The sequence below is a fragment of the Salvelinus alpinus genome, chromosome 30 (genome assembly GCF_045679555.1).
Source record: "Salvelinus alpinus chromosome 30, SLU_Salpinus.1, whole genome shotgun sequence".
In the NCBI taxonomy this organism is placed as follows: domain Eukaryota; kingdom Metazoa; phylum Chordata; class Actinopteri; order Salmoniformes; family Salmonidae; genus Salvelinus; species Salvelinus alpinus.
The window spans coordinates 35,313,173-35,325,206 of NC_092115.1; the positions used below are offsets into that span (position 1 = coordinate 35,313,173).

Consider the following 12,034-nt stretch of genomic DNA (forward strand, 5'->3'; position numbering starts at 1 on the left):
AAATCTGTTAATTTAAGCCAGTGATGTTTTTTTGTTTTTTTGTTACTCTCAATCCACCCCATCTGCCTCTGTCGGCCTTCCGCATCATGCGTTGAAAGGTGGCCGAGCTACAGCGGTGTTTGTGAGACCATGAGACATTACGAAAATCTGTCTTCTCACGAAAACGTCTGTAGGTCTGACTGACTCTTGAAGACGATGTTCATTTGCTTTTTCTGTTCCATTTTTACATGCGCATTTGCGGAACACAACCTAAAATATGTGTTCCAACAATGAGCTCCAGTTTTTGAATAATTGCGTCATTTTCCGGTTGTCACTAGTTTTCACAGACACAAAATCAAAATAGGCTATTTTGCAATGAGGCCCGTTATCTGCTTCCCCATAGTCAGATGAGCTCATGGTTACCATTCCTATGTCTCTGTGTCCAGTATGAAGGAAGTTAGAGGGGTAGTTTTGCGAGCCAATGTTAGCTAGCTTTAGCGCAATGACTGGAAGTCTATGGGTATCTGCTAATTTTAAGTTTGACAAAACAATGTATAGTGTAGAGAATCATTGTCCTGTCTAAACTGCTGTGAAATATCTTTTCAATAACCAAAAATATTTTATTTTAAGTTGTTTGAAGCAGGTTTACAAGACAAAGTAAAAGATGCAAAAACAAAATTTGATGGGGAGCATAGAAATAGTGCACATAGAACAAGATCTACCACTTTTTTTGACTTGCTTTCAATGAGAATGACAGATCTATATCTCACATTTCTATGTGAATTTTGTTGGGTCGCCCAAAAAGGTTACATATTGCATCGTTAGCCATTTTACCTTTCATCTTCAATTGGGTAGGGACATCCCAAGGATACCAGATAGCAAGGACCAGAGAACACAAGCTTTTGCATGGGATGGTTGCCTGTGGGTCTCAAACTCTTGTAGTCACGGAGAGTGCAATTCAGAAAGGTTGACTCTCAATGTCACGCTGTAGAGAGTTCTTGGGATGACAACATTATCTTCTCTCTCAACTCAAGTGTTTTAGTCCTGTAGAATAGAGAAGAAGAATACAGCTGTCAAATATTTATTCGTTTATACAGTTGTTTAAATATTCTTGAGGGAAATTTCTTGAAAGTGTCCCACGTGGTCATTATCTTATATCTTACGAACTACTGCACTATTTCGCAGTGACACGTCTTGACTGTTTAGAAAATTGGTAGCAGTAGAGCTGCGGCTGGTTGGCAACACGTTTAAGCCACGCTCTCCTGCATTAAGCATTTTAAGATGGCTGCAAGCAATGCAGGTGTGCTTAAGACAGACGCTGTGCGGAGACAGAGAGAGAGAGAGACTGGGGATCAGGGTATTCTGCAGCACTGCAGTAATACAGCAGCCAGCTCTGCTCTGTACAGATATATACTGAACTTCTGCTGCAGCTTGGAGGGTTACTATGCTGATGCTATTTATTACTCTAAAGAGAGAGAGAGAGTGTGGGTTTAGCAGAATCCACCCTGCAGCTAACCGGTACTCCAGAGATCTCCGAGTCCCAAAGCCTACTCTACTCCCAGCGTGTGCCTGCGTCTCTACTTTCTTTCTTACTCTATCGTTCTTTTTGTTTCACTACTACATGTGTATAAGGACCTAATATCTACCTAGCAACTACTGCGCTCCCTCTTCCTTCCTCCGCTGGTTCTCTAGTACATGCCTTACCAGAACTTTTCAGCCGTGTCAAAACCCTTTTGTACTTTGCTGTTGTTTTTTTTTTTTTGTCGCAGTTTCAAAGATGCAACCTACGCCGTTGTGAAAAGTTTCCCAACAAAGTCAGTAGACATAGCCAGGTTTAGTCTTTGACTATTGGCCTGGTTGACTGTATTAGGGAGGTTACGATATTGCCTCACTGCATGCAGTGTGTGATGGGATGAGAGCTACTTGACTGGTCTGTGGGCTGGTCACTTCTAGCCCAGGCTGCTTACGCTGGGCAGGGCAGGGCAGGGCAAGAGGGGATGGAGAGATGGATAGAGAGATAATTGGATGTGTGTTGGCTAGCTGAGGAGGTTTGATGGAAGACCCAGTCTGCTCAGCAGGGGGTTTGTCGCATGCCTGTCTCGGTCCTTCTACCGCTCCGCCTCTCTCCCACGTTCAAATAGGGTCTGCCCATATAGGCCAGTTTTCCATTGTAATGTTGCTCTCTCCAGTCCAATGTTCTATCCCGTTTCTGTTTTGGTGTGGCGTCATTGCATAGTTGGCTCTCTTTTCCAAGTGCTCTGCAGATTGTCAATAGGCCTTATTCCAGTCCAGACACACTACTACTTGCCTTCGTGTCATGTCGTTTCCCCATGCAGCAGCCATCTCTCTATAAGGCATGTAACCTCCAAATGACCTTCAAACAGGAGCATAACCACTCGCTGCTGCCTCGCAACGCACCCCTCTTAAACAACCCTGTTTAAACAATATATTCTCTCTATATTCTCTCCCCCCCATAAGGAGAACTGACTGAAAGCAGCTAACTGTGGTTAATGACCAGTTTGCCTCTCAATAACGGGGGCTTTTGTGCTGCTTCACCAGGGAAAGACTTTCTCTCTTCTTTCAACTGGGTTTGACTTGAGGATGTGGGTTTCTCAAATTCCGTCAGGCACTTGTACAGTACTCCACAAAGGTTAGCCTAAATAGAAGCTGTGGTTGTGCCAATAGCCAAGCCCATCGTTAGCATTCTAGTAGTTTCCATGTAAGAATGAATGCACTGTTGAAAAAAATCGAACCGGTGTGTGTGTTAAAAAATAATAATAATAATAATGTTTTTTTTGGTGCACTGTATGTTTCGGCACCTTTCTCTGTAGTGTGTGTTGGTCCTCAGTGGAGTGATGCCTTTCAAGCGGCGTATTGGACTTTGATATATAGAATCGAATCTTTTGATACGTTGAGGAATGTTCATATCATATTTCCAAAATGTATCCTGGCCACGTGACTGGACCATCACTGTCCTATCCCATAGGGCCGGTAGGAATCTAGTCAAAGGCAGTGCACCATTTGGGACTCATCCCTAGTCATTCAGCACTGATCAATTGATTGCGCCCCATGACCTTCCTTCCTTCCTAGGATTCTGTTGTCATGCACCAAACCATCATCTTCCTGCTCATCCCTCTCTCTCCCTCCCTCTCGGTTTCATTCTCTCTCTCTCTCGTTGCAGTGCCATGCGTGTGTTGCTGTCCAAGCTGCCGCGGCCCTGGATCGTAGACGAGAAGAAGGACGATGGTTACACCGCCCTGCATCTGGCCGCGCTCAACAACCACGTAGAGGTGGCCGAGCTGCTTGTTCACCAGGTAGGACACACACTAACACCCCACTGCATTTCAAACAGTCTGGAATAGCCAAATTAATTCTGGGCTTGTAAAATTATACCTAGGCCAAATATAAGCCTTCCACAACCATAAGAGCATCATTTTTTAACATTTTATCCAAATAGTTGAACCTGCTTTTTTCAATAGCCACTGATCTGGCTATGAAAATGCCCTTTTGGTTACAAATTTAACCAGAACCATGTACAATGCACATCCCCACTAAGAATGACCAACTTCTTGTAGCAGGCGTTATAGAAAATGTCTCAAACAATCCCTGAAGCACAAGCCCACGTGCTAGTGAGTAACCAGCTAATCTTTATATGTAAAGTCTAGCCAACTTGGATCTATTTGCTTGCTAACAAGGTAGAACAGTTGAACTGTTATGAACACACCCTTCTGTCCATCTCCATCTGTTTGAACAACATGCTAGCCTGTCCACTTTTAGATGTTGAAATCAAGTCGCCTACCTGGATAAGAAGACGCTTGTTTCTCAGAATGAGAACTAGTCGCCAATTCCTTTTATATCAATGTCTATGAATTCAATATATTGCTCAGCCCTAGCTTAAACCATGCAGTCATGCACCAATGTACTGTAGTATACATTAGGAGGTACACCGCAGAACCAGTGTGTGCATGTTATACTGGGGAGTTTATACAGGAATATTTGAACGATAGCTCTCTCTCTTCCCCCCGTCTCTGTGTGTTCCCTCTGTTTCCTCCTTTCAGGGCAGTGCCAGCCTGGACATCCAGAATGTAAACCAACAGACGGCCCTACACCTGGCTGTGGAGAGACAGCACACACAGATAGTCAGGGTCAGTCTCTCTTCACTCCCTCCCTCCCTCCCTCTTTTCTACTTTCCTTACTCCCTCGCTACTCTCCTTACTCCCTCGCTCCTCTCCTCACTCCCTCTCTCCTACCACTAATTGAAGATGCTATCTGTAGTTATCGCACTATCTGTCCCCCTGACGATGCACTAAAGGCTGTTGAGAACATCAAAGACAGTAACCCACGTTTAATTTAAAATGGAGGATCTCCTGCAGTAGAATTAGCCCGCTAGGTCCAAGCTGACGTAGTGCCAAAGAAAGGAGAAAGCTTTCTGAGAGGGAACGTGAGAGGGGAGTAATGTGGCTCCTGTCTGGGTAAAGCTGTTACATCGCCATCTTGTGGAGTGGTTGGGAAGTGCAGCTTCAGACTGGCACAGCAGGACCACAGTCATGTGCTTGGACGTCTTGCTACGATATGATGCTATACTCATTTGGATAATGATCGTTTTGAAAAATTGGTACTGAACTGTTATACAAATAAATGCTCATTATAAATTAGCACCATGTTCATTTGGAACGCTCTGTGTCTGTCTCCAGCTACTGGTGCGAGCGGAAGCCAAGCTGGACGTGCAGGACAAGGATGGGGACACTCCTCTCCACGAGGCGCTGCGTCACCACACGCTGTCCCAGCTCCGCCAGCTGCAGGACATGCAGGACGTCAGCAAGGTGGAGCCCTGGGAACCGTCCAAAAACACGGTACGGGATTAAGCATTTATTTACTTATTTAATTATTTCGAGTCTAAGACGTCGAGGGAGGGGGGGGGTGCTAAGCTAACATATGGAGTTGTTTTAAGATGGTCAAACAATGAATCATTTAGCTATTTGATTTGGAATTTTAGGACCCCTTTTGAGTAAAACATTCATAAATGGCAAAAAGGACCGTCCAAAAATAAATCATAAGAAACAAGGTTTTGAAGTGTCTGTCCTAAATCTAGCAGATATTTATTTGTAAACTCATGAAATATATATATTTATTTAATACATATTTAATGCCTTTTTTGGGTAAACAACCTTCATACCTTCATTCGTTTTTTAAAACCGGTACCGGTTACCTGAAGATGAGTCCCGTAACACTTCTGGGGTCGTAGAGCAAAACGGAGAACACCATCGCGTTCGTGGGAGCCATTATAGGTTGTAGGCCAAACCATTCGGACGCTACAGACGTTTAAGTGAGAAGATTGATTTCGGGATGTCTCATGGTCTGACAGAGACAACGCTCTAGCTCTGCTGCCTTTCACCGCAGATGCGGAAGTGCGACACTGGCGGATGCGGTGGATTGAGACACAACCAAAGCAACAAAGAAAACATATCTAGCTTAAACTGACAGATTTTGATGGGGATTTTGACTCACTGGCGCGTCAATGGACTCTATCTAGGTGGGTTAAACAAGAAAGTCCCATTGAGAGATATACATAAGGGGGCCTGCTTCATTGTGATTTCAAGCACCGTTTCGGCTCATTACTATGCCGAGACAGCTCCTCACTCGGCTGGCTGGGCCATTTCAAAGCCCCCGTCTCCCAAGTCATTTATCCTCAACATGTCTGACTCTTTCTAACCAGTGGCTTACATCTGTACTGATGGAGCCATTAGGGTGGCTAATTCAACTGTCATCTTCTAATGTGATGCTATGGGAGAGGGACCCAGCCTCAACCTGTACAGCCCTACACGCTAGTTCACACATTCTAATTAGACATGGTCTGCTCTGCTCTCCTCTCCTCTGTCTGGTGGAGCTGGGAGGGGGGGTAAGTCGGAGATGGAATGGGACAAAGACCGAGAATGGGTGAAAGAATAAAGGAGACAGAAAAAGACAGCGTTACTGACTCCTGTGTGTTGGTCCTCCACAGCTGATCATGGGCCTGGGCACCCAGGGAGCAGAGAAGAAGAGTGCAGCATCCATCGCCTGCTTCCTGGCGGCTAACGGAGCAGACCTGACCATCCGCAACAAGAAGGGCCAGTCCCCTCTGGACCTCTGCCCCGACCCTAGCCTCTGTAAGGCCCTGGCCAAGTGCCACAAGGAGAAGACCAGGTAAGAAACCCTAGCTCCTTTACCCAGCTCCCAGCCCAGACCTTATAACCCACACTATAACACGGTTGTTGCGCTTCAAGTAGTTGTCTCCCCTATCTTCCATTGTATCCGGTCTCCTCTTTCTCACAAATGCCCTCTTCTCTCCCCGTGTCTCCCCTCCAGTGGCCAGGTGGGCTCTCGCAGCCCGTCTCTGAACAGTAACGGTGAGACCCTGGAGGAGTGTATGGTGTGTTCTGACATGAAGAGAGACACCCTGTTCGGACCGTGCGGACACATCGCCACCTGCTCTCTCTGCTCCCCCCGCGTCAAGAAGTGTCTCATCTGCAAGGACCAGGTCCAGTCCAGAACCAAGGTACTGTTGCACACCCACCCAGCCTCAATAAAGTGATCATGTCTGTATTGGAACATTTTAGGGCGGTATTCTGTCTTAGGATCTACTTTTTTGCTCCAAGTCTCCCATTGATGTCCCTGAATGATTTAGGCTAACTATTGTTGCGCTTCGGTTAGTATCAAGCTGTATAAGTTACTAATGAGAGAATCAATTGATAGATGTTTTCAATCTGTTTGGGGGGTGGGGGGGTAAAGACATCCTCCAATCAGAGGTACGACTTTTTCTTTTTCCTTTCATTGACATCAGATGTTTGTTTTTGTTGTCTCCGTACAGATTGAGGAGTGTGTCGTGTGTTCCGACAAGAAGGCTGCCGTGCTCTTCGAGCCCTGCGGTCACATGTGCGCTTGTGAGAGTAAGTACATTAAGTGAACCAGCCTAGGTTGCATCTGGTGTGCCCTGTGGAACGGGGCCCCGTCTCGCTGCAGGAACTGACCGATTTTATCCCGAGTCTTTCGCCCTTTCCAGCGGGCCTAACTGACCTGTGACTCTGTCCGTGTTTGTTCCCTCCCTTGCTGCAGACTGTGCCAGCCTCATGAAGAAGTGCGTACAATGCCGGGCTGTTGTGGAACGCCGCACGCCCTTCGTCCTGTGTTGTGGAGGGAAAGGTATGGAGGATGATGCAGCTGATGATGATGATGATGATGAGGATGATGAGGACCTTAGTGAGTGAATCTTCCACACGTTCCCTTTTAATTCCCTTTTTATCCTCCTTCCTTTCTTGTCATGACTCACCGTCCCTTCATTTACCCTCCCCCCCCACGATGAACATGTTCTGTTGCTGTTGGCTTTGGTTTTCTGATTCACAGCCGTCTTGCTCACTCATTATTCAAACGTTGGCGTTGTCATTGTTTTGTGTGTTTTAGTCGAGTGTGTTATTTTCCCAGACTAGGACACCACCTCCCTAGTTGAGGTCATTTAATGCGTCATCTATGATCGTCAACTTAATCAGACTAGAACTGGCTGACCAATTTTTATGGAATGTGTTTCATCATAACATGTAATTCAATCACGTCAGTTTTATAACATTTTAGCAGCATGCACTCATGTGATTAACAGAAATTGGCCTCCATAACTGGCTATTCATTCTCCCTTAACTGGCCCCTAGAAGTATATTTGTCAAACTGCTTCCAATATCGCCATCAGTCCATTTCTCCATCCAAATCAATCTGTTAGCTAAGCAGTGACGATACAATGTTGGTAATTTTTTTAATGTGTGTATTTTGGGTTACGTTCACCATCCCCTAGTGTTGTCTTTAAGTTGCACACGGTTTTCGATCACATTATTGTCCCTCCTTTATGACTGCACCTCACACGCAGTTCCCTTTATTTTGTTGTCCTTATTATTTTATGTTGAGTTAAAGGGGAAACTGTTGTAAGTTCACTGATTTTTATATTGATCTGCTGAAGATTCGCTTGTCGAAAGCTCTTTCTGTGTGTTGCCACAAACTCACATACCGCACAGACACACACTCACCGATCTCTTCAAATACAAAGTACATCGTCTATCACACACAGATGCGCACATGCACATTCCCGTATGTCCCTTGACATTTGAAGAGGGATGCCAACCTAGACGAGACTCTCCTAGCCTTAGTGTTAGTTAGTGTTTAATGGGGAGCACTAAAGAGTTGTCAGGTTACCTGCTGGGTACTGCTGACCCAAACAGCTTTTTTCCTGGTCCTAATAACACTATTTAGTGTGTTTTTTGTTTTTCGACTTGGACGGAAGCGGTTGCAGCCAGCTGCCTTACTCGATCTAGCGAAGACTCCTTCCCCCCCCCACCACCTAACATCTATTTCTGATTAATAACCTCATTTTCCTTGCCCTCTCTCTCTCTCTCTATCTCTCTCTCTCTCTCGAGGCCTTTTAATAGAGAGTAGACTGCTCCTCCTCAGGCCTTGTCTTGTGGAGTTGTATCTGGGGCTCCTGCTATAACACTGTGACTGGTTATTCTCAGCAGGTAGCTCTAACTCAGCTCTAATGGCAGGGGGGTCGCAGCAGGATCTGCTCCAGCCCAACAATCTGGCGCTAAGTTGGTGTAAGTATCTCATCCTCTGCCCTGGTTCAAAAAACCCCTCTGCTGTCTGCCCTGCCTGGCCTAGGCCCTGCTGCCTAAACCCCCTTTTCCTTCGCCCACCGCTCCACACCACACACAGAATCACACACACACACACGATTACACTGATTTCCACCATTCAGTCAGGTTGTGCCCTCAAGCACGTGGCCTCGGACCATTTTCGGCCAAACACTGTCTGGGGAAGTGCATGTGTCGAACTCTGAAATCCCTGCTTGTTAAAAAAGGCCTGGATTCAAGTGTAGAACTCTTACCAGAATGTCCCAGATAGACAGGGCTGTATGATTGCTTGATTGGTTTGGCCTTTAGAGCAGCATGTCAATAAAAGGGAGGTTTGCGTTGACATTGCCACCAACAGAATGAAAGACATCTCCCCTTCTCTCTCTCTCTCAATCTCTCCCGCTTGCGGTCTCTCTAGGCTGCATTGAAACGGCTCGGGGGCCACTAGTTTGAGAGCCTGCATATGTTGGTTGTTGGTTACTTTCTCAACTTTGTGTGCGTTCTATCCTTGTTTCCCTCCTACAGCCAGCGGTAATATCCCGGCCATGCAGAGAGACAAAGACAACACCAATGTCAACGCTGACGTTCAGAAGCTGCAGCAACAACTGCAGGACATCAAGGAGCAGGTAAGCGTGGTGGTATGTACGAAAGACAACACGGGGATATCTACTAAAGACCTCATTAAACGCCATGCATCATTTGAGTTTATATACTTGGTTCAGATTTGGTTTAATTGTAATAACACATGTTAAACAGTCCACTTTGTGTGTATGCTAGGCACATCCAATAATCCTTCACTTACAATGCCTTCAGAACGTATCCACACCCTTGAACTTATTCCACGTTCTGTTGTTACAGCCTGAATTTACTTTGGATTCAATTGAGTTTGTGTCACTGGCCTACACACAATACCCCATAATGTCAAAGGGGAAGTATGTTTTTTTTTTTTTTTTATTACAAATGAAATGCTGAAATGTCTTGAGTCTAAGTATTCTCAACCTCTTTGTTATGGCAAGCCTAAATAAGTGCAGAAGTAAAAATGTGCTTTACATGTCACATATTAGGTTGCATAGACTCACTCTGTGTGCAATAATAGTGTTTAACGTGATATTTTTTAATGACTGCCTCATCTCTGTACCCCACACATACAATTATCTGTAAGGTCCCTCAGTTGCGCAATGAATTTCAAACAAAGATTCAACCACAAATACCAGGGAGGTTTTCCAATGCCTCGCAAAGAAAGGCACCTATTGGTAGATGGTACTTTTAAAAATAAAAATACATTTAATATCCCTTTGAGCATGGTGAAGTTATTAATTACTCTTTGGATTGTGTATCAATACACCAGTCCCTACAAAGATACAGGCATCCTTCCTAACTCAGTTGCCGGAGAGGAAGGAAACCACTCAGGCATTTCAACGACTTTAAAACAGTTTAATGGCTGTGTTGGGAGAGAACTGAGAATGGATCAACAACATTGTAGTTACTCCACAGTACTAACCTAAATGACAGAGTGAAAAGATGGATGCCTGTACATAATGAAATAATCCAAAACATGCATCCTGTTTGCAGTAAGGCACTAAAGTACAACTGCAAAAATACAACTTCATTTCGTAAATAAACTCAGCAAAAAAAGAAACGTCCTTTCACTGTCAACTGCGTTTATTTTCAGCAAACTTAACATCTGCAAATATTTGTATGAACATAACAAGATTCAACAACTGACACATGAACTGAATAAGTTCCACAGACATGTGACTAACAGAAATGGAGTAATGTGTCCCTGAACAAAGGGGGGGTCAAAATCAAAAGTAGCAGTCAGTATCTGGTGTGGCCACCAGCTGCAGTAAGTACTGCAGTGCATCTCCTCCTCATGGACTGCAGCATATTTGCCAGTTATTGCTGTGAGATGTTACCCCACTCTTCCACCAAGGCACCTGCAAGTTCCCTGACATTTCTGGGGGGAATGGCCCTAGCCCTCACCCTCCGATCCAACAGGTCCCAGATGTGCTCAATAGGATTGAGATCCGGGCTCTTCGCTAGCCATGGCAGAACACTGACATTCCTGTCTTGCAGGAAACCACGCACAGAACGAGCAGTATGGCTGGTGGCATTGTCATGCTGGAGGGTCATGTCAGGATGAGCCTGCAGGAAGGGTACCACATGAGGGAGGAGGATGTCTTCCCTGCAACGCATAGCGTTGCGATTGCCTGCGATGACAACAAGCTCAGTCCGATGATGCTGTGACACACCGCCCCAGACCATGACGGACCCTCCACCTCCAAGTCGATCCCGTTCCAGAGTACAGGCCTCAGTGTAACGCTCATTCCTTCGACGATAAACGCGAATCCAACCATCACCACTGGTGAGACAAAACCGCGACTCGTCAGTGAAGAGCACTTTTTGCCAGTCCTGTCTGGTCCAGTGACGGTGGGTTTGTGCCCATAGGCAACGTTGTTGCCGGTGACGTCTGGTGAGGACCTGCCTTACAACAGGCCTACAAGCCCTCAGTCCAGCCTTTCTCAGCCTATTGCTGACAGTCTGAGCACTGATGGAGGGATTGTGCGTTCCTGGTGTAACTCTGGCAGTTGTTGCCATCCTGTACCTGTCCCGCAGGTGTGATGTTCGGATATACCGATCCTGTGCAGGTGTTACACGTGGTCTGCCACTGCGAGGACGATCAGCTGTCCATCCTGTCTCCCTGTAGCACTGTCTTAGGCGTCTCACAGTACGGACATTGCAATTTATTGCCCATGCCACATCTGCAGTCTTCATGCCTCTTTGCAGGATGCCTAAGGCACGTTCACACAGATGAGCAGAGACCCTGGGCATCTTTCTTTTGGTGTTTTTCAGAGTCTGTAGAAAGGTCTCTTTAGTGTCCTAGGTTTTCATAACTGTGACCTTAATTGCTTACCATCTAAGCTGTTAGTGTCTTAACGACCATTCCACAGGTGCATGTTCATTAATTGTTTATGGTTCATTGAACAATATGGGAAATAGTTTTTAAACCCTTTACAATGAAGATCTGTGAAGTTATTTGGATTTTTACGAATTATCTTTGAAAGACAGTGTCCTGAAAAGGGGACGTTTCTTTTTTTGCTGAGTTTACAAGCGTTTGGTGCAAATCCAACACATCACTGAGTACCACTCTTCATGTTTTCAAGCATGGTGGTGGCTGCATCATATTATGGGTATGCTTGTCATGGGTCAAGGGCTAGGGGTTTTTGTTTGGGGGTGGTGACTGAGTAGAGCTAAGCACAGTAAAAATCCCAGAGAAAAACCTGGTTCAGTCTGCTTTCCAATAGACACTGGGACACACATTCACCCTTCAGCAGGACACTAACCTAATACACAAGGCCAAATATACACTGGAGTTACTTACCAAGGTCTGAGTGGCCTAGTTACGG

The 12,034-nt window shown here is 45.5% G+C and overlaps 1 protein-coding gene across 5 annotated transcripts in view; it reads left to right on the forward strand.

The window, feature by feature from the left end:
- The window catches only part of LOC139560319 (E3 ubiquitin-protein ligase mib1), an 88,921-nt gene that overhangs the window by 73,873 nt on the left and 3,014 nt on the right, over nt 1-12,034 (forward strand). For 2 of the 5 annotated variants that reach the window (XM_071376980.1, XM_071376982.1), the window contains 9 exons: nt 3,161-3,293; nt 4,038-4,124; nt 4,674-4,832; nt 5,981-6,162; nt 6,325-6,514; nt 6,827-6,905; nt 7,072-7,215; nt 8,511-8,591; nt 9,153-9,253. In XM_071376980.1, coding sequence (XP_071233081.1) covers nt 3,161-3,293; nt 4,038-4,124; nt 4,674-4,832; nt 5,981-6,162; nt 6,325-6,514; nt 6,827-6,905; nt 7,072-7,215; nt 8,511-8,591; nt 9,153-9,253 — 1,156 coding nt within the window. The remainder of the gene's footprint in view (nt 1-3,160; nt 3,294-4,037; nt 4,125-4,673; nt 4,833-5,980; nt 6,163-6,324; nt 6,515-6,826; nt 6,906-7,071; nt 7,216-8,510; nt 8,592-9,152; nt 9,254-12,034) is intronic. The other 3 variants (XM_071376981.1, XM_071376983.1, XM_071376984.1) reach the window with 3 other exon arrangements.